Below are 27,229 nucleotides of genomic sequence, written 5' to 3'. Positions count from 1 at the left end.
ATACACTTTACAATGGAGAAAACACACAACTAAGTTTATACACTTTACAATGGAGAAAACACACAACTAAGTTTATACACTTTACAATGGAGAAAACACACAACTAAGTTTATACACTTTACAATGGAGAAAACACACAACTAAGTTTATACACTTTACAATGGAGAAAACACACAACTAAGTTTATACACTTTACAATGGAGAAAACACACAACTAAGTTTATACACTTTACAATGGAGAAAACACACAACTAAGTTTATACACTTTACAATGGAGAAAACACACAACTAAGTTTATACACTTTACAATGGAGAAAACACACAACTAAGTTTATACACTTTACAATGGAGAAAACACACAACTAAGTTTATACACTTTACAATGGAGAAAACACACAACTAAGTTTATACACTTTACAATGGAGAAAACACACAACTAAGTTTATACACTTTACAATGGAGAAAACACACAACTAAGTTTATACACTTTACAATGGAGAAAACACACAACTAAGTTTATACACTTTACAATGGAGAAAACACACAACTAAGTTTATACACTTTACAATGGAGAAAACACACAACTAAGTTTATACACTTTACAATGGAGAAAACACACAACTAAGTTTATACACTTTACAATGGAGAAAACACACAACTAAGTTTATACACTTTACAATGGAGAAAACACACAACTAAGTTTATACACTTTACAATGGAGAAAACACACAACTAAGTTTATACACTTTACAATGGAGAAAACACACAACTAAGTTTATACACTTTACAATGGAGAAAACACACAACTAAGTTTATACACTTTACAATGGAGAAAACACACAACTAAGTTTATACAAACAGTAGGAATCATGAACCTGCCGGGACAATCAGGGACTTTACAATGGAGAAAACACACAACTAAGTTTATACACTTTACAATGGAGAAAACACACAACTAATTTTATACACTTTACAATGGAGAAAACACACAACTAAGTTTATACAAACAAATACCTGGAAGAAAATATTTATTTTACTTTGAAACTTTATATTACAGAACAAAGAATTATTTAAATTTTATGACTGAGAAAATATTTTCGTCTAACATACATTCAAGTATCTAGAAATCTATAACTTTCTCGTATCTACTTGTCTGACAATGAAGTAGTCTGATATTTAGAAATAAAAAACCTACCTTGTCTTACTAAAGTTATAAAGGCACATGTAAAGTTACGAACCTACCTGGTTACTAGAATATTCTGGAATTTTATCAGGAGCACAGGGCATCACCACATGATGGTCATTAGGATTAGCCAAACATGCCCAGTCCAACTTCACACTAGGTCATGAATAACAAATAAAACAGTTAATATTATAAAAGATTTAAAAACACCAATTATTAAAATCATTTAATGACTTCCAGACTGATGATAAACTGCTTTGAGCCATCCAGTTGTAAATCTTCTTACCTGAATTTCAAGTTTGGAATGTGCAGCAATCTACAGTCATCATACTTGGAAGCTGTGTGAACATATATATCCAGGTCTCCTTGCATCATGATCTTTGCTGAAATATAATTGTTCATTTTTTAGTGATTAAACTTCTGTATCTAATTTAAGTACAATATAAATATTATTAAGTAGAACAATTCTGGGATTTTGTTCTCTGCCTATAACCATTTAGCATTAACTGGATCAAAAATTGTAAGTAAGAAAACAGTGTAGCTCAAACACTCAAAATACAAGATAGAAGTTAATATTTATAAATAATGCTCTCAACATAGGGTCAGTCAATTTGACCAACCATGTGACCTTTTTCTAGTTGTATAAGGTCTTTATAGATGCGACACTACTAACTATTAATATAGCATATCTTCACACAATCTGACAGTCCTTTCAGTAAACATTACAAATCTTGCACATACAAGAAAAAAATGTTTTAGTGAATTACTTTTAATAAAGCTTTGTCTGTGAATATATACTGATCATTTGTTTTAAACAGTGTATGTAAAGTGATCTTCAAGTTAAAATTAAAAACACTTTTATTCATTTCAAGAATCTCAAATTTCATTTGTGTAATCTCTAAAACCTCCTAAATATATTTCAAATGTTTGTTTTCAGTAAAACTTTATATTTTCTCTTATTTATCCACCCTAACTATATATAATGTTAGTCATTTTGAGTGACCTCATAACACCCCACCATAAAAATTGAAATACATATAAATTACTTTCCTTTTTCCAAATGCATAATGAAACAATATTTATCTTAGTAGCTTTAAATTCAAAACAGTATAGATCTATTTATAATTAAATATTATTGTTCTATTGCCTTTTAAACAACATATAACTGTTATAAGTTGTAAGCCACTTGGGAAACATGCAGCTCATATTGCACAATCAAATTACATCACCCATGAGTTACTTTGAGATGCTTGTGTGCATGCCTTGAGAAATTTTTTTAATTATATTATTACTGCTTATTTCACCTAATATCACCTTAACTAACCAAAAGAGACCTCTATGTTTTTAATTTTTAGTTACTTTTATGATAACAAATAAAGAAAATATGAAAAACTAGAAATAAAGTACTTATCCAAGTGTTCATTTTTTTCTTGTTCTTGATTAAAGATGACGGTTATCTCTAATTTTTTAACACTCATAGTTGTACTACAATAAATAATTTTTATTTAATAAAATAATGAAACAATTCTGTACTTTTTGTGTTATTAGTTCATAACTTTCTCTAACAACAATATTTTTTTCTGTTTTTTTTTAACTATGTGACAAAAGCTGTTACAAATTCATCCAAGCTAGCTGTTGCGATTCCTGTGGGAAACAAAGTTGTATTATAAGTGAATTAAAAGCTTATCTATTCAGAACACATGCCACTTGATAGGTGAGAGCTTTGCCTCTCTGTTGGTTGTACGTAATATATAATTAAACATAACAGAGAACTACTAACACATCCTGAGAGAGATCATGTAACAGGCAGATGTGGCAGGAAAGATCTGATTTTCTATTTGCTATCTCTGTAATCAAACAAAATTGAATTGATTGATTGATTTAGTGTTTTATGGCACAAAGCAGCGAGGCTATCTGCACCAGACATTCGGTAAAAATGTAAAAAAAATAAATAAATAAATGTAGTAATAGACATAAATAGAAATGAAGGTAAAACAAAAAAGTATAAAACCAATGTTGACACCTAGTCTACAATGTTAAGAGAGAAAGCATTGTATAAGAAGTTGTAACGTATTTACTCTAGCAAAAAGGTAATGATCATAACCCTCCAGGAATACTAACAGGTAAGTTCAAGAACCACCGTCAGTCACCTGAAGTTGGTCTTTCCAGTCCTGGTTCCAGGTTATGTGTCATAGCAACCAGTATCAAAATGTAAAAGAATAGAAGTTTTAAAAGATACATAGCAAAATTGTAACAATGAGTAGCCAAATGTCCAGTAAAAAGATAAAAGTCAAGTAAATGGAGTAAAATTTGTAAACGTAATTGAAGATAAAAGCAAAATGGCAATAAAAACAGAAAATGGCGTAAAAACCAATGTTGACATCCAGTCAACAAAGTTGTAAAGAACTACCTGTAGCAGAATGGTAATGATCATAACCCGCCAGGAAGACTAACAGGTAAGTATAAAAAACACCGACAGTCACCTGAAGTTGGTCTTTCCAGTCCTGGTTCCGGGTCATGAGTCAATATGGCCAGTACTAAAAAGTTAAGTAGTAAAAGTGTGAAATGATATGCAGCAAAAGTATAACAACTCGCCAGGACGACTAATGAGTAGTTCAAATGGATAGTTCAAACAGTAGTATTAGTCACCTGAAGTTGGCCTTTCCAGTCCTGGTGTCGAGTTATTTAATGTTCTGGCCATTGTCCAATGTCAAATTGAAGGAGAGAGATTAAAACTGTAAAGAAGGAACCACAATTAAAAAGGTGTAATGAATAAATATGCAACACTTAAATGAGATTAAAAAGATTAATGGCCATTAAAAAATTAAAAACATTATCAAGGTGGGCAGAGTCACCATCACCAATAACTCTGTCCAATGTTACAGACTGACCCTGGGATAAAATATGTTTAAAATATTGCCATCGTTGAGAATTCTAACGATGCCAAGAAAGTAAAACGTGGATGATAGTGATTTGAGTGTTACACAAACTACACATTGGTGCATCAGTTCCAGATAAAAGAAAATGATGAGTTAAAAAATGTGACCAATGCGTAGCCTAGTGAGAACAACTTCCTCCTTCTGAACTTTACGGAAGCTAGATGGCCAAAGTCCAATTTTGGGTTTGATTTGAAAAAGTTTGTTGTCGCGTTGCTCACTCCAAGTGGACTGCCAGCTGGCACAGAGCCGAGCCTTGAAGACAACACCATAGTCCATGTATGGAATAGGCATAGGAGTGATGATGCTGAAGCAGACATATTTAGCTCCCACGTCTGCAAGCTCGTTCCCGTGAATACCAACATGGCCTGGTATCCAGAAAAACTGGATTGAAGTAGCTGCTAATGAGAAATGGGCCAGTCAGTTTCGAATATCAGCGAGAATAGGATGTGAGCTAACTTGTAGCGATTCCAAGGCAAGTATAGAACTAAGCGAATCAGTATAAATAGTGCAGTTGGAGTACTGCTCAGCTGCAATATGATCCAGGGCAAGAGATATGGCATACAGTTCAGCAGTGAACACAGAAGCTGTAGAAGGGATTCTGCACGCAACTACTGACCCATAGCAAACCATAGCAGAGCCCACTGAATTACCTGATTTGGAACCATCTGTATAAATGGGAACTGAATGATTGTTTGAAAGATATTTATTGAATAAAAGACGGTACTTCCAATCTGGAGTATCTACCTTTTTTTAGGTGACTGAAAGAAAGGTCACATTTGGGGGCTGTAATAAGCCATGGTAGGATGGGCCAATCTGTGGAATCTGCAATGTTATCCAAGGACAGACCCAATTCATCCAATTGCGCCCGGATGCGAAGGCCAAACGGAGCAATGACAGATCGTCTGTTCTGAAAAAGTACTGCCCACCGAGGAAGGAAAACACATTTCCAGGTGGGATGCTTTGATAAGGAATGAAGTTTCGAAGTATATTGTAAAGATAGTTGCAAATGGCGAAGGTGTAGAGAAGGTTCACGAGATTCAATGTATATACTTTGAACTGGAGAGGTACGGAAAGCCCCAGTGCAGAGTCGAAGTCCTTGGTGATGAATGGGGTCCAGCATCTTTAAGGCCCGAGGGTCTGGCAGAGCCATAGACCATTGATCCATAATCAAGTTTCGATCTAATAAGAGCACGATATACCTTTAACATTGAACAGCAATCTGCCCCCCAACTGGTAGAAGAGAAAACACAGAGGATATTCAGTGCTCTTGTGCATTTGACCCAAAGCTGCTTTAAGTGTGGTATAAAGGTCAGTTTATGATCAAGGATAAGCCCCAAGAACTTGGTTTCCGGAACCACTGGCAGCAAAACTTCACCGATATGAAGTTCAGGATCAGGGTGAATACCCTGTCGACGGCAAAAGTGCATGAATACAGTTTTGGAGAGAGAGAAATTAAAGCCATTCGCCAGAGTCCACTTCCGTACACATTTGAGGGTGGTTTGTAGTTGCCTCTCAATATATCTCATGTTTGACGACTCACATGAGATGTGAAAGTCGTCGACATACAGCCCATTCGCAACAGTGAGAGGGAGTTGTTCAGTGATGGCATTCATCTTTATACTAAAGAGTGTAACACTCAATACACAGCCTTGAGGGACTCCAAGTTCCTGTACAAAAGAAAGGGAAAGTGTCGAACCCACACGAACTTGGAATCTCCTGTCCATTAAAAATTTTTTAATAAACATGGGTAGATGGCCACGTAACCCATATGTATGGAGGTCTCAAAGATGCCATACCACCATGTTGTGTCATAAGCCTTCTCTATGTCAAAGAAAATTGATACAAGATGTTGGCAGTTGAGAAAGGCTTCTCTGATAGATGTTTCAAGACGAATTAGGTGGTCTGTGGTGGAGTGCTTTCGACGGAACCCACACTGGGTGGGCGAGAGGAGGTTGTTTGATTCAAGGAACCAAACAAAACGAGCATTAACCATCCTTTCTAATGTCTTACAGAGACAGCTCATCAAAGCAATTGGATGGTAGTTTGAAGGAATCTTGGGATCTTTCCCTGGCTTAGAGAAAGGTAAAATAATAGCCTGGTACCAGGCATCAGGAAAAACATTCTCCTGCCAGATCCAGTTGAAAACAATCAGAAGGACATCAAGAGAAGCAGGAGATAGATGGTGCAGCATGTCATAATGAATATCATCAGGTCCAACAGACGTACTGGCAGACCGAAGAAGGGCCATTTTTAGTTCCACCAGGGTAAAGGGACAATTATAGTCAAAGAAACAGTCAGTTCGAAAGGAAAGAGGTGATCGCTCTGCCCGAGTCTTGATGGCCAGGAAGGTGGAGTTACAAGCAGAAGTGCTAGATACTCGGCAAAAGCTTTCACCTCGAGTGTTAGCGATGTTCCGAACATCAGTCACCTCCTGACCATCAAAGAGTAAGATTGAGAGGGAAACAGAATTGTAGTGCCCATTAACCTTTCGAATCCTGTCCCATATGATGTTGGAACTGGTGGTAGAAGATATGCTGGTTGTGAACTTAATCCAACATTCCTTCTGGCTTTGACGTCTTACCCACCTAGCATGTGCACGGGCCCGTTGGAAAGCAACCCTGTTTGAAAGTGTGGGATATCTACGAAAAGTATCCCAGGCCCACTTTTGAGCCTTCCGTGCTAAGTGGCCAGCAGGATTCCACCACGGACGAGGATATCGTGGAAAACGTGTTGAGGTTTTAGGAATACACCGAGCAGCTGCATGTGTAATACAGTCAGTTACCGCTGCTACACAGTCGTCTATTGATGGCTGATTTACGATGGCAGAATCAAGTTCTGCGAGAGCAGTGAAAGTGGACCAGTCTGCCTGATCCAGCTTCCAACGGGGGAACGTGGGTAGGGTGGCATCGACCACGGCCAGTCTCTCTCAAAAGGATCGGAAAATGATCACTGCCTAGTGGATTACTGTCAACCCTCCATGAAAAATGGGAGAATAATGAAGGGGAGCAAACTGAGAGATCAATAGCGGTAAAGGACTGACTAGGTGCATGAAAGTAAGTGGAAGAACCAGTATTGAAAAGAGAAAGATTGTGATCAGAGAGCATCCGCTCTACAGATCGGCCCCTCCCATCAATAATAGCACTTCCCCAGAGGGGATGATGTCCATTAAAATCCCCTAGGATTAGAAATGGAGATGGCAACTGTTCAACGAGAGCATCAAGATCTGATTGATCATATGTCTCTCCAGGGGACAGGTACAGAGAACAAACAGTGATGGTATGACCCAAGGAAACACGGATGGCTACAGCCTCCAAGGGTGTGTTGAGTGACAAAGACAGGGTGGGCACGTGTTGATCAACCAACAGTGCCACCCCTCCATGTACTTAACCATCACACAACCTGACATTTCTATACAGAGAAAACTGCCGAATGGAGATAGTATCAGCAGTTTTGAGAAATGTTTCTTGTAAAGAAAGACAAACAGGATGGTAGGAAGCAATCAGCGTTTTGATATCATCCAGATTAGAACATAAACCTCGACAGTTCCATTGTATCAAGGTGGCCATTTTTAAGTACGGGTAGGTGAAGTGGCTGGAGAACCCTTCGGTTTCGACCACGTCTTTTTCTTTAATGTCTTTAGTCGAAGGAGGTCTATCAACCTCCATGGATCCTGTTCTGGGTCGGGTGGGCAGGTTTTGTTATTGGAAGGGGAATCCAGTGACTGAGGATGCAAACGAATAATTGTTTTGTCTCTTGTGGTGGGAGAAAAGATGTATCAGATAAATGCCTGTATTTGAAACTGAAGGACGTGGATCTTGAGGTTTGTTGGAAGGTATGGGAGGAACAGAGATGGGTGTGGAAGTCGATTCATCAACCTTTTTAACCATGGAGGTCAAAAGGCTTTTCATTTGTTTTGAAAACGATTCCCTTGGAGGCACAGAGAGATCTGTCTGCACTCCCACTGTAGTTGTGGAATGAAGTGCAGCAGCATATGTCCGAGATGGAGTTGTGGACAGCAATTTCCGAGCCTCAGGATAACTAATGTTATGTGTCGTTTTCAAACGCTGCACCTCTTTTTCCTCCAACCATTTTGGGCAAGAATGAAAGTAAGAGGGGTGAGAACCATTGCAGTTTACGCAATGTGGGTTCATGTCACAGTCATAGGCATCGTGGTCCTTGCCTCCACAACGAGCACATGTCAGGGAACCACGACAAGATGTCTTTGAATGGCCGAATCTCTGACATTGGAAACACCGAAGAGGGTTTGGTATGTATGGCGAACCCTGCAAATGAGATAACCTGCCTTGATGGTGGCAGGTGCACGTGCTGAAGTAAATGTTAAAACGAGGGTATTTGTTGGCAATGTAACTTCATCTTTGCGAGTGGAGATGCACCTCACTGCAGAAACTCCTTGAGTGGAGAGACCAGTGAGAATCTCTGACTCGGGAACATTCTTCAAATCCCTTTCAACAATAACTCCTCGTGAAGAATTCAAGGTAGCATGGGGTGTAACCAAAATAGGTATATCCCCAATTGCCTTTGAATTCAAGAGGAGTTCATTGTGTTGGGATGTGGATGTTTCAACCAATATGTCACCAGATCGAAGTTTCTTTACTGATTTTGGAGAGCCAGCAAGTCCCTCTAGTTCCTTTTGAATAAAAAAAGGGGACATTTGCCCTAAAGGTTTTTCCGAAAGAGAATGTAATATAAGAAAATGAGGTACGTGTGTTACTGATATTGATTGCTGTTCTGAGTATTCAAGACGTTGTCACTTACCCATTGACTGTTTTTTTACAATTTTATTTAAATTTTTTAGAGGATCCATAGGAAAAAGAAAAAATTTCGGTACCCACTGACCTCACCCACCATGGAGCCCTACAAGGGGACGCACTACAAAGTCACGCAAGGACAATGCAGCAACGCCAGGGTTTCGTGAGCACTATACCCAAACACCACCATCAGGCACAATGTCCACAACACCCGTTGAGAACCTCCAACACTAGTACTTGTTTGACTCTAGCCCAAGTGGACCAGCCGATTGACCCAAGGGGGGCCACCCAAAGGCCGCCCGTCTACAGGAATTCGAGGCCAAAGTGGTGTGTTAGGGTTGGACCCCTCAACCATCAGGATCCTCTCCTCCCCTTCACGGGTCGCCACGCACGGCAAATATGTGGGTGGATGTTTAGATCCCAGAGAAGGTAACCAGATAGAACAGAACCTTCCCTGGGAGGTCCCCTCACCACGTACAGGAATCCACACCGAGGGGAACAAAATTGAAGGCTATAAAAATTATGTTTTGCCTGAGCAACGACAATTTGATAAAGAGTAACGTACTTTTAATTTTGCAGTTTCTTGGTATTGGTGGATAAAACAGTGATAAGAAGATACCTTAAGAAAATGTCTCATGCAAGTCACAGCAGACGAATCTTTTAAATATTACCTTATAAAACTAAGTAATTAAAACTTGTATACTATAGAGATTATTGGCTAAGAGTTTACACTATCCTAATTGATATAACATAAATAAAACAAAGTCATATGCAGTAAAGGATATCTGTGGTGACAAGGTTAAACCAAAATCAACTTACTTGCTCAAAATTGTATAAAGCTTGATATGAAATAATAATCAGTGATGTCGAGAAACCAAATTGTTAAGAAATTTATATGCAAAAACGGGTCGTTTGGATTGAGAAAATAATTTACATAGAAGGTCGAAATGTTGTTCGCTCTTTATGTAAAATATTTTCTCAACCCAAACGAGCCGTTTTTGCATATACAAAGCTTGATATGGTTAAAACTATACTGGAACTTCACTCAAGACTTAAGTTTTTAGTTATGTTCTCTGAAATGGTTATGTAATATGAGCAAATATGTTTCTTTTTCTCATGTTAAAAAGCAACTATTACTGCAGCTGCTCATTGAATCATAAGTTCAACACTTTTGTCTTTTGAATCAGTTCTGATAATGTTTGCCAGTGAAAAGTTTGCATTTTTATTTATCAAGCATGCTTTCAGTCTTTCTGGTGTTTAAGGTATTGTCACTGAAAGCAAAACTGGCATGATTCATACATTACCACGATCCCTGTAGTTGACAAGGTTATGGATCCAGAAGCAGTTTGGTGTTTAAATAGTTTTGAAAAATGAAATTTGTGTAACGATCTTCCCTTATCTCAAAATATATAACATGAAAACAATGACACAGTTTCTACTACAGCTACATGTAGTTAATAAGTTTACTGGATACAGTCTATTCATATACAATATGAAAACAATGACAGTTTCTACTGCAGCTACATGTAGTTAATAAGTTTACTGGATACAGTCTATTCATATTCAATATGAAAACAATGACACAGTTTCTATTGTGGCTACATGTAGTTAAGAAGTTTACTGGATACAGTCTATTCATATACAATATGAAAACAATGACAGTTTCTATTGCAGCTATATGTAGTTAAGAAGTTTACTGGATACAGTCTATTCATATTCAATATGAAAACAATGACAGTTTCTATTGCGGCTACATGTAGTTAAGAAGTTTACTGGATACAGTCTATTCATATTCAATATGAAAACAATGACACAGTTTCTATTGCAGCTACATGTAGTTAAGAAGTTTACTGGATACAGTCTATTCATATTCAATATGAAAACAATGACACAGTTTCTATTGCAGCTACATGTAGATAAGAAGTTTACTGGATACAGTCTATTCATATACAATATGAAAACAATGACACAGTTTCTACTGCAGCTACATGTAGATAAGAAGTTTACTGGATACAGTCTATTCATATTCAATATGAAAACAATGACACAGTTTCTGTTGCGGCTACATGTAGCTAAGAAGTTTACTGGATACAGTCTATTCATATTCAATATGAAAACAATGACAGTTTCTATTGCGGCTACATGTTGATAAGAAGTTTACTGGATACAGTGTGTTCATATACAATATGAAAACAATGACACAGTTTCTATTGTGGCTACATGTAGTTAAGAAGTTTGGTGGATACAGTCTATTCATATACAATATGAAAACAATGACACAGTTTCTATTGCAGCTACATGTAGATAAGAAGTTTACTGGATACAGTCTGTTCATATACAATATGAAAACAATGACACAGTTTCTATTGTGGCTACATGTAGTTAAGAAGTTTGCTGGATACAGTCTATTCATATACAATATGAAAACAATGACACAGTTTCTATTGCAGCTACATGTAGATAAGAAGTTTACTGGATACAGTCTGTTCATATACAATATGAAAACAATGACACAGTTTCTATTGTGGCTACATGTAGTTAAGAAGTTTACTGGATACAGTCTATTCATATTCAATATGAAAACAATGACAGTTTCTATTGTGGCTACATGTAGTTAAGAAGTTTGCTGGATACAGTCTATTCATATTCAATATGAAAACAATGACAGTTTCTATTGCGGCTACATGTTGATAAGAAGTTTACTGGATACAGTCTATTCATATTCAATATGAAAACAATGACAGTTTCTATTGTGGCTACATGTTGATAAGAAGTTTACTGGATACAGTCTATTCATATACAATATGAAAACAATGACAGTTTTTGTTGCAGCTACATGTAGTTAAGAAGTTTACTGGATACAGTCTATTCATATACAATATGAAAACAATGACAGTTTTTGTTGCAGCTACATGTAGTTAAGAAGTTTACTGGATACAGTCTATTCATATACAATATGAAAACAATGACAGTTTTTGTTGCAGCTACATGTAGTTAAGAAGTTTACTGGATACAATCTATTCATATTCAATATGAAAACAATGACAGTTTTTGTTGCAGCTACATGTTGATAAGAAGTTTACTGGATACAGTCTATTCATATACAATATGAAAACAATGACAGTTTCTATTGCGGCTACATGTTGATAAGAAGTTTACTGGATACAGTCTATTCATATACAATATGAAAACAATGACAGTTTTTGTTGCAGCTACATGTAGTTAAGAAGTTTACTGGATACAGTCTATTCATATACAATATGAAAACAATGACAGTTTTTGTTGCAGCTACATGTAGTTAAGAAGTTTACTGGATACAATCTATTCATATTCAATATGAAAACAATGACAGTTTCTATTGTGGCTACATGTTGATAAGAAGTTTACTGGATACAGTCTATTCATATACAATATGAAAACAATGACAGTTTCTATTGTGGCTACATGTTGATAAGAAGTTTACTGGATACAGTCTATTCATATACAATATGAAAACAATGACAGTTTTTGTTGCAGCTACATGTAGTTAAGAAGTTTACTGGATACAGTCTATTCATATACAATATGAAAACAATGACACAGTTTCTATTGCAGTTACATGTAGTTAAGAAGTTTACTGGATACAGTCTATTCATATTCAATATGAAAACAATGACACAGTTTCTATTGTGGCTACATGTAGTTAAGAAGTTTGCTGAATACAGTCTATTCATATTCAATATGAAAACAATGACACAGTTTCTATTGTGGCTACATGTAGTTAAGAAGTTTACTGGATACAGTCTATTCATATTCAATATGAAAACAATGACAGTTTCTATTGTGGCTACATGTAGATAAGAAGTTTACTGGATACAGTCTATTCATATACAATATGAAAACAATGACACAGTTTCTATTGTGGCTACATGTAGTTAAGAAGTTTGCTGGATACAGTCTATTCATATACAATATGAAAACAATGACACAGTTTCTATTGTGGCTACATGTAGTTAAAAAGTTTGCTGGATACAGTCTATTCATATTCAATATGAAAACAATGACAGTTTCTATTGTGGCTACATGTAGTTAAGAAGTTTGCTGGATACAGTCTATTCATATTCAATATGAAAACAATGACACAGTTTCTATTGCGGCTACATGTAGTTAAGAAGTTTGCTGGATACAGTCTATTCATATTCGATATGAAAACAATGACACAGTTTCTATTGCGGCTACATGTAGTTAAGAAGTTTGCTGGATACAGTCTATTCATATTCAATATGAAAACAATGACACAGTTTCTATTGCAGCTACATGTAGTGAAGAAGTTTACTGGATACAGTCTATTCATATTCAATATGAAAACAATGATACAGTTTCTATTGCAGTTACATGTAGTTAAGAAGTTTACTGGATACAGTCTATTCATATTCAATATGAAAACAATGACAGTTTTTGTTGCAGCTACATGTAGTTAAGAAGTTTACTGGATACAGTCTATTCATATTCAATATGAAAACAATGACAGTTTCTATTGCAGTTACATGTAGTTAAGAAGTTTACTAGATACAGTCTGTTCATATACAATATGAAAACAATGACAGTTTTTGTTGCAGCTACATGTAGTTAAGAAGTTTACTGGATAAAGTCTATTCATATTCAATATGAAAACAATGACACAGTTTCTATTGCAGTTACATGTAGTTAAGAAGTTTACTGGATACAGTCTATTCATATACAATATGAAAACAATGACAGTTTCTATTGTGGCTACATGTAGATAAGAAGTTTACTGGATACAGTCTATTCATATACAATATGAAAACAATGACACAGTTTCTATTGTGGCTACATGTAGTTAAGAAGTTTGCTGGATACAGTCTATTCATATTCAATATGAAAACAATGACAGTTTCTATTGTGGCTACATGTAATTAAGAAGTTTGCTGGATACAGTCTATTCATATTCAATATGAAAACAATGACAGTTTCTATTACGGCTACATGTAGTTAAGAAGTTTGCTGGATACAGTCTATTCATATTCAATATGAAAACAATGACACAGTTTCTATTACGGCTACATGTAGTTAAGAAGTTTACTGGATACAGTCTATTCATATACAATATGAAAACAATGACAGTTTCTATTGTGGCTACATGTTGATAAGAAGTTTACTGGATACAGTCTATTCATATACAATATGAAAACAATGACAGTTTTTGTTGCAGCTACATGTAGTTAAGAAGTTTACTGGATACAGTCTATTCATATTCAATATGAAAACAATGACAGTTTTTGTTGCAGCTACATGTTGATAAGAAGTTTACTGGATACAGTCTATTCATATACAATATGAAAACAATGACAGTTTCTATTGCGGCTACATGTTGATAAGAAGTTTACTGGATACAGTCTATTCATATACAATATGAAAACAATGACAGTTTTTGTTGCAGCTACATGTAGTTAAGAAGTTTACTGGATACAATCTATTCATATACAATATGAAAACAATGACAGTTTTTGTTGCAGCTACATGTAGTTAAGAAGTTTACTGGATACAATCTATTCATATTCAATATGAAAACAATGACAGTTTCTATTGTGGCTACATGTTGATAAGAAGTTTACTGGATACAGTCTATTCATATACAATATGAAAACAATGACAGTTTCTATTGTGGCTACATGTTGATAAGAAGTTTACTGGATACAGTCTATTCATATACAATATGAAAACAATGACAGTTTTTGTTGCAGCTACATGTAGTTAAGAAGTTTACTGGATACAGTCTATTCATATACAATATGAAAACAATGACACAGTTTCTATTGCAGTTACATGTAGTTAAGAAGTTTACTGGATACAGTCTATTCATATACAATATGAAAACAATGACACAGTTTCTATTGTGGCTACATGTAGTTAAGAAGTTTACTGGATACAGTCTATTCATATACAATATGAAAACAATGACACAGTTTCTATTGTGGCTACATGTAGTTAAGAAGTTTGCTGGATACAGTCTATTCATATACAATATGAAAACAATGACACAGTTTCTATTGTGGCTACATGTAGTTAAGAAGTTTGCTGGATACAGTCTATTCATATTCAATATGAAAACAATGACACAGTTTCTATTGCGGTTACATGTAGTTAAGAAGTTTACTGGATACAGTCTATTCATATACAATATGAAAACAATGACAGTTTCTATTGTGGCTACATGTAGATAAGAAGTTTACTGGATACAGTCTATTCATATACAATATGAAAACAATGACACAGTTTCTATTGTGGCTAGATGTAGTTAAGAAGTTTGCTGGATACAGTCTATTCATATACAATATGAAAACAATGACACAGTTTCTATTGTGGCTACATGTAATTAAGAAGTTTGCTGGATACAGTCTATTCATATTCAATATGAAAACAATGACAGTTTCTATTGTGGCTACATGTAATTAAGAAGTTTGCTGGATACAGTCTATTCATATTCAATATGAAAACAATGACAGTTTCTATTGCGGCTACATGTAGTTAAGAAGTTTGCTGGATACAGTCTATTCATATTCAATATGAAAACAATGACACAGTTTCTATTGCGGCTACATGTAGTTAAGAAGTTTACTGGATACAGTCTATTCATATTCAATATGAAAACAATGATACAGTTTCTATTGCAGTTACATGTAGTTAAGAAGTTTACTGGATACAGTCTATTCATATTCAATATGAAAACAATGACAGTTTTTGTTGCAGCTACATGTAGTTAAGAAGTTTACTGGATACAGTCTATTCATATTCAATATGAAAACAATGACACAGTTTCTATTGCAGTTACATGTAGTTAAGAAGTTTACTGGATACAGTCTGTTCATATACAATATGAAAACAATGACAGTTTTTGTTGCAGCTACATGTAGTTAAGAAGTTTACTGGATAAAGTCTATTCATATTCAATATGAAAACAATGACACAGTTTCTATTGCAGTTACATGTAGTTAAGAAGTTTACTGGATACAGTCTATTCATATTCAATATGAAAATGATGACATAGTTTCTGTTGCGGCTACATGTAGTTAAGAAGTTTACTGGATACAGTCTATTCATATACAATATGAAAACAATGACACAGTTTCTATTGTGGCTACATGTAGTTAAGAAGTTTACTGGATACAGTCTATTCATATTCAATATGAAAACAATGACACAGTTTCTATTGTGGCTACATGTAGTTAAGAAGTTTACTGGATACAGTCTATTCATCTTAAACTTTACTAACTACAGCTGCTCTCACTTTTCACTATTCTTAACACTGTGGTAAATTCTTTAATATTTTATACACATTAAAACTTCAAAGATATTTGATTCATAAAGTTTGTACATGTAATATTTGTTTTAAGATTAAACAGTTGTACAGAAAGACAATTATTTTGGTAATAAGAGATTTAACTTGAAACAGATAAGAATACTATCTGCAGGTTACATTCACGTCAAACCTTTTATGAAACATGCAAGCCATAACTGGTTCATTCCTGAACTTCCAAGCTAATTAAATAAACAAGCTCACCATTCGTCCAATCAATAATAACATCAGACCATGTCATTTCCATTTGTTCCATCATGTTGTATGGATCCAATGAGGCATGCATCAAGAAGGTAAGATGCTGAATAGACATAGTTAGACGTCCATGTAAAAGAAGTCTAGCTTTGTCCCACCAGGGAAGACTGAGGCTGGGGTCAGCTGAAGGTTTACTAATATTCTCCATAGATAAGTTGACTTGAGCCATGATAGGTTCCCAGCAAGGACCATATGCACTACAGAATGACTCAATGTCTAAAGACAGAAAATAAAGACAGCAAGTTACTTCACTTCAAGTTGAGGAATTTTGATTATTTGAGATTCATATTGTTGTGTTGATTAAGTGTGTAGACTTTGTTGTGTTCTATAGTTTTTTGTGTGTTTTTTTAAATTAAATCCAGAGAAGCATCTTTACACTATGCTTTTTGGATTAAAATATACTCAGATAGGTACAAAGATGTATTCTTGGATCAAAATATACTCAAATAGGTACAAAGATGTATTCTTGGATCAAAATATACTCAGATAGGTTCAAAGATGTATTCTTGGATTAAAATATACTCAGATAGGTACAAAGATGTATTCTTGCACATCATTACCACTATGGCTAATTTGTATTTAATAAAAAATAAATTAATACAAAATACATTTCTTAGGTTTCTGATAACCTCTACAAACATGGCCGAATGTTCCTGAAAATTGATTCAGACTTTAAGTGGATGTCAAGATAAAAAGTAATATTTTTTTGAGATTTAAATAGAGATGTCAAAAAATATTTTTCCATGAATAACATCGAAAAAAAAAAGCTAATTTTGATACTAGTACAGTTCGTTATATATTTTATAAACACAGCAAAATTCTACATGGTGTACTCGCCAACCTTGTTCCAGCTACACGTACACTGTACTCACCAACCTTGTTCCAGCTACACGTACACTGTACTCACCAACCTTGTTCCAGCTACACGTACACTGTACTCACCAACCTTGTTCTAGCTACACGTACACTGTACTCACCAACCTTGTTCTAGCTACACGTACACTGTACTGACCAACCTTGTTCTAGCTACACGTACACTGTACTCACCAACCTTGTTCTAGCTACACGTACACTGTACTCACCAACCTTGTTCTAGCTACACGTACACTGTACTCACCAACCTTGTTCTAGCTACACGTACACTGTACTCACCAACCTTGTTCTAGCTACACGTACACTGTACTCACCAACCTTGTTCTAGCTACATGTACACTGTACTCACCAACCTTGTTCTAGCTACACACACACTTTTACATTTTAATATTTATATATTAAATATTTAATATTTTAATATTTAAATATTTTAATATTTACATTTTAACTTCTAATTTTGCCCAAAATGTATATTATAAATCAATTATATAAACTGCAAAAAATACATTAATGCTATAATAATAAGAGAGTTTAAACTACAGAACGTAGACTGTGGTTAAGTCTTAGAATAGTAAACATTTGTATTATAATTAGTACGTGTCTGAAAACACTTACCGCAGTTTAATTCATGGTAAAATTTTAGAGAAGGCATATTTCTTTCTACTGTCATGTCTCCCCAGGGTTCTCCTACCTGTATTACAGTTCTTCTCTTAGCTGCAGAAAGACAAACATGGAATTATTACATTAATTCTAGCTACTAAAAATTATTCAGAAAAGTCACAGTTGTCTATATATTATAGACTAAACATTCTCAAGCCAAATTTATGTTAAATGACATAAATCAATGTTAAAATGTGGAAGACGATTTCACTTCTGGTTAAACAAGCTAAAGCAGTAATTTTTATATATAGTTTTATTGAATACAACAGAATGTACTATCACCATTAGCTCTCAAAACACAGATTTACATTAACACATTGCCTTGTGACCAGGATGTTCAGTTCACTATCTGAAGGTTGCAGGTTCAAATTTTTGACACCAAACATGCTCATTCTTTCAGCCTTGGGAGCACTGTAATGTGATGGATAATCACACAATTTATTAATAGCTAAAAAAAAAAAAAAGTAGCCCAAGATTTGGTGGAGGGTGGTGTTGACTAGCTGCATTCCCTATAGTCTGTCACGGTTACATTCGGGATATCTAGTGCAGATAGCCCTAGTTTGCAACATTTAAAAAAGGAAAATTACTGAGTTAATCTTTATCATTAGAAACAAGATGTTCCAGTGATTTGTTTTTCTTTCTTAAATTCAGTTTTAATAAACTATCAATTATATTTTGAATACTAAAACTTGAAAGAATTTCTAAACAGCAACACACACTGGAATACATAATGAATCTGAGAACTCACATTTACTTAAAATCACTTTTAAATACAAAAGGAATTTAACAGCTAGAGTGTGATGTTTAAGCATCACCCCAACAGTACAACCTTCAGTATTTAACTAACTTTAACTATCAACTGAAGATCATAAGAAGGTATTTACTTCTCTAACTAAACACAAATGCTTATTACTTAATACACAGATGGGTTTTTCACACAGCACAGTGCACACTGGAACATAAACATGTTTAACAAAGAGAATCAACTTTTGGTTTTTGATTTTAAATAGTTTCTTTGTATTCTTTTTATTCATTTACTATTTCTTTTATTGTTGATAACAATACTGCATCTGAAACAGTACATCAGAACACATTGTTAGTATTACAAATTAAATAAGTTGTTTCTTATTTGTTAAGGTTAAGCTTGGGTATGTTAGGGTGTCGACCTCTTAATAAAGCCATAAGGTGATATGTCTTGGAAATAAAGAATTTTCACTGAATACAAGATGTTGCAGGAGTAAATGTGTTTCTTATAAAAATGAAGTACACAAAGCAAGTTTGTATATAGCTATTGTTTAAATAAATAGTAAATGACTACAAGTTGTTTGAAATAAACAACACCAACTTCAGTATAAATTCACAGAATTTGACAAACTTTTAGTAAAGATAAGTATTTTGGACATAAAAAAATAAGAATTTTTTTAAATGTTTTATTAAAAACATGTTTACAAGTCTGCTTCATTACTAGTCTGAGTGCATAGTTATTTCTTGTTATGATTGTCATGCCCCCAAATCTCAAATATTATTTGTGTAATTTCAAAGACTTCCTAAATTCATTTCAAACATTTGTTTTCAGTAAGAATATATTTTGTTATTTCCTATGTGGGTCTGTCACTTCACCAGCTTCTTAACCATATGATAAAAAATTTGGAAATATAAATAATGTTTTTTTATGTTAGAATGACTACATGTTATAACATGAAAATACACATGTTTAGTCTAAGTTGCTTATGTTTCAAAACACTATATATTTATTATTTTTTATTATACTGACCTTCCACTCATGCCTAGTTTACATTACATAACTTGCATTGATGTGGTGTGTGTGCACTCAGATCATGTATATAGTAATATAAAACTACACTTTAGACTTCCCTGTCTTGGCTGTATTTAAGTGGACTAGTATTTTGTAATATACAGCCACATTTCAATTATTATATATTATATATATGTATATAGATTATTACTATTTAAAAACAAATTATTAAACTTATTTTTCTTAAAATATAGAACAATAAATCAGCAGGTAAAGCAAACAATTATTTCTTCTTGCTACAGCCCTTGTGCTCAGTTGCTGCTGGACATAGGTTACTAAGCCTTTTAAAATTTCGCACATGGACAATATCAAACAAAGATTTTTTTGTAGGTTTTACATACATAATTGAATAAACAAAAAAAAATCATAAATAACTACAAGGATGCCATAGAATCCCATTATAATTTATTAAGCTTAGAGCAGACTAAAGACACAACTTACTTTCTTGAAATCTTGGTTTGAAAGAACATGGTAGCCTTTTACACATTAAAAACTGGCTAAGAAATCCACTAGGGAGACATTCTAAGCTGTTGATTGGTTATTCACACATAAATTGAAGAGTACATAAGGGAACATTTCCAAAAATAAAAAGAGGTGAAAGTGGCCACTATGTTTCAGTCAGTAAATAAGCCATTTCTCAGCAAAGAAAAAAGATATGAAGTTATTATATATTACAATCTGTTAACATTAGTAATTTGAGTTCCTAATTTGTATGAAACTACAGACAATATTTTGAAACATCCAATTTTAAACACTGCTGCATTCAGCATACTACGTGACTCACTAAAATCTATATTTAGATGTGTTATTTTAATATTTACTTTTAAATTAAGAAATAAATGCATATATAATATTAAAGTTTGAATTATAATTTACAATTTGATTCCAAACTTATTGACAAAAATTCATAAAATAGTACTTCAATACAATTTTGAATGCAAATCAACATGATGACATGGCCTTTTACACAAGCTATCTGTCACAAAAGGGTTAATGTAAAGTGTGACTTTCAATTGTTGGGAACAGCATAAATAACACTTCACTTGCCTGATACAGTGACATCATTAGTCATGACCAGCAAGGGGTGTGATATTCTAGACTTTGCTATGTTGAATATTAGACTTTTAGGCTTAGAATGAATTGGTATGTCATCATAGTTAACTGTGTTCCAGTTTGACAACATAACATTTCTGATCGTCTTGTATATTTGTTTGGTTTGTTTATATCTTAAAGACCGTATGTGGTTTAATTTACTTATACTTCAAAGAATTTATGAGAGGTTTAGTTGTATCTTGTGGACTGTACGATATTTCATTTGTTTATGTTTTAGGAACTGTATGAGGCTTAACTTCTTGTCAACTTAAAAAAAACAACACACAATCAGAGCAACTTTATTTAGGTGCACCAATATCATGAAAGCAATTAAAGCAACTATTTTCTGGCTCTTTTACAGTCTTTTAACAATCTTAATATAAAACTCACAGGTAATATAACAAGATAAAATTTAGTTAACAATTTTAGGGTTGCATCAACAATTATGTAAACTAAAATCATGACAAATGGCTTTTGATCATTTGCAAAACAATTTTATAAAAGGGTATCCTCAAAAGCAAGGAAGCATGGCCTTTTAGTTTGAGTATTTGACTCACAACCTACAGGACTTAGCTTTGAATGTTTGCTCTTTCTATAGTGAGGGCTTTCTTGAGTGGATAGGTGAAGTTTTTCTTAAAAAAAGAAAAGGCTATTTTATGTAAGTCTACAAAATTATCCAGAAGATAAATAGGTTAATGGCCTTTAATTTCTGTGCTGAATTATGAAGAGAATATGACAAGAAGGCAAAAGTATTGGATTTTGAAAGAAAAGAAAGAAGCTCGACCATAGTTAAGACAGATTTATTTTTGTGAAAGGGTGACTGAGTTATGGAATGAATTGCTATTGGTTATAACGAAGGACGGTACCTTATAACAGGTTACGTTTTTCATTCTTCTTGGGGAATGGAAATGACTGGCTGGACAGCTTTGAAAAATGAAATGATCCGTTGTTGTTAATACATTACCTGTCTTTTAGTCTCTTAATAGTTACTAACACAGCAATTGGTATAAACTTTTAATAATAACCTGGACACAGTATTTTGGAAGCCTACCTCGAGGTGCTGCTTCTTGTTCAGCCCCAACAAGGCGACCCCACACGTGGAATTCTTTGACTTCTAACAACGTCTGAGGATAATTTCGTAGCTGGCAAATAACAGTCTGCATGCTACCCCGTACTCTACGACACCACAGTGTCGTGAAATCTACACCTTCTTCAGGAAAAGGGCTGATAGGTGAAGAAAACCCTCAGTAAAACTACAGTTTGTTATACTATATTATTTAAAATCAAAACAGCATTTCTTTTAGTTGTTTTGGTAAAATTAAGACTTTTAAAACTGTAACTAAATAGTTAAATGTCTTTACATAAAAAAACAAGTTGAAAAAACAAGTAGAAATATAAAATGAATTAATTTTGTTTGCAATCTCTTCACTAGTACTGTTCCAAAATATCAGACACTAAAATGGATGATCCAATGAGAGATACTCCAGTGATCCCTTAGTGACACGAACATATCTCACTGAAATAGAACACCTGGTTTGTAACAGCACTAGTTACAACACCTAGCTTATAACAATGTTAATATTAAGCTTCCAACAGCACTAGTTACAACACCTAGCTTATAACAATGTTAATATTAAGCTTCCAACAGCACTAGTTACAACACCTAGCTTATAACAATGTTAATATTAAGCTTCCAACAGCACTAGTTACAACACCTAGCTTATAACAATGTTAATATTAAGTTTCCAACAGCACTAGTTACAACACCTAGCTTATAACAATGTTAATATTAAGCTTCCAACAGCACTAGTTACAACACCTAGCTTATAACAATGTTAATATTAAGCTTCCAACAGCACTAGTTACAACACCTAGCTTATAACAATGTTAATATTAAGCTTCCAACAGCACTAGTTACAACACCTAGCTTATAACAATATTAAGCTTCCAACAGCACTAGTTACAACACCTAGCTTATAACAATGTTAATATTAAGCTTCCAACAGCACTAGTTACAACACCTAGCTTATAACAATATTAAGCTTCCAACAGCACTAGTTACAACACCTAGCTTATAACAATATTAAGCTTCCAACAGCACTAGTTACAACACCTAGCTTATAACAATATTAAGCTTCCAACAGCACTAGTTACAACACCTAGCTTATAACAATATTAAGCTTCCAACAGCACTAGTTACAACACCTAGCTTATAACAATATTAATATTAAGCTTCCAACAGCACTAGTTCCAACACCTAGCTTATAACAATATTAATATTAAGCTTCCAACAGCACTAGTTACAACACCTAGCTTATAACAATGTTAATATTAAGCTTCCAACAGCACTAGTTACAACACCTAGCTTATAACAATGTTAATATTAAGCTTCCAACAGCACTAGTTACAACACCTAGCTTATAACAATATTAATATTAAGCTTCCAACAGCACTAGTTGCAACACCTAGCTTATAACAATGTTAATATTAAGCTTCCAACAGCACTAGTTACAACACCTAGCTTATAACTGTTAATATTAAGCTTCAAACAACACTAGTTACAACACCTAGCTTATAACAATGTTAATATTAAGCTTCCAACAGCACTAGTTACAACACCTAGCTTATAACAATGTTAATATTAAGCTCCCAACAGCACTAGTTACAACACCTAGCTTATAACAATATTAATATTAAGCTTCCAACAGCACTAGTTCCAACACCTAGCTTATAACAATATTAATATTAAGCTTCCAACAGCACTAGTTCCAACACCTAGCTTATAACAATATTAATATTAAGCTTCCAACAGCACTAGTTCCAACACCTAGCTTATAACAATATTAATATTAAGCTTCCAACAGCACTAGTTCAACACCTAGCTTATAACAATATTAATATTAAGCTTCCAACAGCACTAGTTACAACACCTAGCTTATAACAATATTAATATTAAGCTTCCAACAGCACTAGTTCCAACACCTAGCTTATAACAATATTAATATTAAGCTTCCAACAGCACTAGTTCCAACACCTAGCTTATAACAATATTAATATTAAGCTTCCAACAGCACTAGTTCCAACACCTAGCTTATAACAATATTAATATTAAGCTTCCAACAGCACTAGTTCCAACACCTAGCTTATAACAATATTAATATTAAGCTTCCAACAGCACTAGTTCCAACACCTAGCTTATAACTGTTAATATTAAGCTTCCACATGACTTCCAGCAACTATGAAATATTGTTATAATAAAACTTCATTGTTTTGTATTCTATTCTTCCCATACAAAGTGAGTGAGGTATCTTTCACTGGATTACTCCATAGTTCAGAATTCTTACAAAAACGTTGAGAGTGAAATAAACAGATACAGTTAATTTGTATTTCAAATGCAAAAGCTGATTGTTTTGTAAAGTCAATATTACAATTTTATTTACCCTTAAGTCTGACAAAACAACAGTAAGGCAGATATATACCTTTTAATAACGTGATTACACCATCAGATGACATAGAAATATCTTTATTAAATGTACTCGGGTATATTTAATAGCAACATCAACATCAGGACTTGCCTTTCTTCGTCAATCTCCTTCATGACTTGGGCGACTCTGTCCGTGCCATGGTGCAGTGTCAGCAACCACCACAAAGTCCACACCTTCAAATGTCCAGGTGATCAAAGGAGTTTTTAAGTCAGCATTGTGATACAGCAGTCGAGATCTCTGAACATAGATGTCTGCATTTTTTTGGCCAATGAATTATACAGCTCCTCAACTTTTCCACTGCATAAAGTTATGCGATTAGTCTCACATAAAAATGCCAATTAAAAACAAATCAACATCTACTGTATTTCAAAAACATTTTTTTATTTATTCTCATCAGAAAATTTCTTGATATTGAGAAACACATGAACTGAACAGGAACAAGAAACATTAATGTAACTACTTGATCAATCTGTACTTTACAATCAAAGTACAAAATCATTCATTTAATGGTAGTAAAATGTCCGACAGATTTTGAGGTCTTCTATAGTCGCACCTGACAAATTTTACACTCTTTGATATATTGTTTAGGCAGAGTATTCATGATGAAACTTTGTAGAATAGACGGCAACTGCCTGTTGTGGAGACACAAGTGTAGAGGGGCTGACGTTTTGAATGTCTTCCACCTTTCATCTATTACATTCTTGCAAACCTACTTATATATCACATAGTTACTAATTTCATTTTTTATGATAAATATAATCAAATAGAATCTTATTTCTTGATAAACTATCAATTTCAGCTAACAACTCGCTAGCCAATAAAAAAAAATAATGTTAACATTTTCTTACTCTGGAAATGTATTTCTGAGAGGTTCTTACTTCCTTTGACCAAAAGTTCTCTTGATCCTGGTTTACCCTTTATGTATCATTAAAGTAATTCCATTGAAGAGCAACAGTCCACCATTTCATGTGACTGCTCTCCACCAATTGTATTGTACCACCTATATTGTGTGTAGATAGCTCACTCTACCATTTTAGAACAATCCTCGTTTTTCGAGAATTGGCAGGTAAAAACCATAAACACTGGAATATAGTGGAGAGGAAAGGTGGGAAGTGGATAAGTTGAAGCAAGTACCTATCAAACATACATTTTGAAAATAAAAAATAGTTAACTTCCAAATCAGTACTACCTCAACTCATCAAAATCTAGAAGTTCACATTGACAAGGTAGAGAGGCCAGCGATGGCACATCAACCTCAAATGAACCAGAAAGAAATTGCACTGAAAAATGGGTGTGCAAGAATATGAAAATAAAGCACACATACTGGGTATAATACTACTTCTGGAACAGGTATGCTCTTTGCCCAGAAACTAACAGAGTAACACAACTGGGGTAGAATTGAATTTACAGGCACAAGTGATGTCAACAAACAGAAGTATAGAAATAAATCAGTGTAGGAAGTGCTGGATAACTGTGATATGGATCAGTATGGTATTTAAAAACATAGAAGAGTTCGTGTGTATGCAAATAATTCCCCTTAATTGTACATGCCAAGGAAAGTGCCTCAAGTTAAACAAGATTACAACAAGTGTGGTCCATCCAGACAAAACTATTCTAATTGCTCTCATGAGGGTTATCATAATTATCCCTCTGTCCATATACATGTTATGATGAGCTATCGTTAGAAACAAGATGCAGTAACAATAGTACTGATGATAAGTATGGTGTCAGTAAATGAGCTGAAGAGAAATATTAAATGACAATACATGGCTCGGTCTTAAGGACCACGAAATGTAGTTTAATATTCCAAGTGTGATACATGTGGGTAAAATAATCCAGTAGAAGTGCCTTGTATACAAATTTGTGATCAACAAGTGCAGTCCACCCAGGCAAAAAAACAACATCTGGAGTAAGTGTCTTAGATACATAGAATTAGGCCAAGTGTGGTCCATTGGCAAAAACATTCAGGGAAAGCACCTTAGATACATAGGAAATGGCCAAGTGTGGCCTGCCCAGGCAAATTATCTTGGATACACAGGATTAGGTCAAATGTAGTCAATCTGGGAAAAAACATCAAGGAGAAATGCCTTGCATACAACTTTGAGATCAACAAGTATGGTCCATCCAGGCAAAAACATCCATGGGAAACAGACTGGATATTGAATATTATTGTATGATTCATTGTTCAGTACTGTAATGATTATAACAACTAATGCCCTTTTCTTACCAAGTAAAACACGTAAGTTTGAAAGATTTATTTTATTTTCCAAAACCCACTCAGGAAAAAATCTCACTGGTCAACCCTTCCATTGACTGAGAACTGGAAGTGGTAAGGACTCCAATGCTCAACTAGAAGAGAAGAGGTGTGGGGGGGGGGACATTTGTGAGAAACAGTGCAATAGACAGTGCAATGGGTGTCTGCACTTCCCTATTTCAAAAAGCAGATAGGCCCTGATTGTAGGAATCATAGGTGAAAAGAAATGGGCAGAAATCTCTGTTGTATTTACTCATGAAGGCCATGAAGGATGGTTCTTTATATGCAAAACTATACATACCCCAGAAACACCCCATCTCAACAGTGGGCTATACAGAATTATTCATATCCAGTGCAAATATACTATGAAGCATACCTGACCAGGCAACACCCTCTACCTATGGAATTCTGAAATATAATATATATCAATTAAAAATATATATACGAAAAAATATGTTAACTTACCTCAGCCAAAGACATACCAATGTATGTAGAATTGCCACAGGATGAAGACAATACATGCCTGAGAAAGACACAGTTAGGTTA

At 34.3% G+C, this 27,229-nt stretch overlaps 1 protein-coding gene across 1 annotated transcript in view; it reads right to left on the bottom strand.

Annotated features, from left to right (window-relative positions):
* Positions 1 to 27,229, bottom strand: part of LOC143257739 (protein hobbit-like) — a 51,091-nt gene that overhangs the window by 14,968 nt on the left and 8,894 nt on the right. The window contains 8 exon segments of the mRNA XM_076516772.1: positions 1,243 to 1,339; positions 1,470 to 1,566; positions 16,453 to 16,719; positions 17,992 to 18,090; positions 21,996 to 22,168; positions 24,520 to 24,570; positions 24,572 to 24,699; positions 27,149 to 27,206. Of these exon segments, the coding sequence (XP_076372887.1) occupies positions 1,243 to 1,339; positions 1,470 to 1,566; positions 16,453 to 16,719; positions 17,992 to 18,090; positions 21,996 to 22,168; positions 24,520 to 24,570; positions 24,572 to 24,699; positions 27,149 to 27,206 (970 nt within the window).

This window comes from Tachypleus tridentatus, chromosome 7 (assembly GCF_004210375.1).
Source record: "Tachypleus tridentatus isolate NWPU-2018 chromosome 7, ASM421037v1, whole genome shotgun sequence".
Classification (NCBI taxonomy): domain Eukaryota; kingdom Metazoa; phylum Arthropoda; class Merostomata; order Xiphosura; family Limulidae; genus Tachypleus; species Tachypleus tridentatus.
The sequence above is the reverse complement of the archived record's forward strand: the minus strand, read 5'-3'. Positions and strand labels throughout refer to the sequence as shown.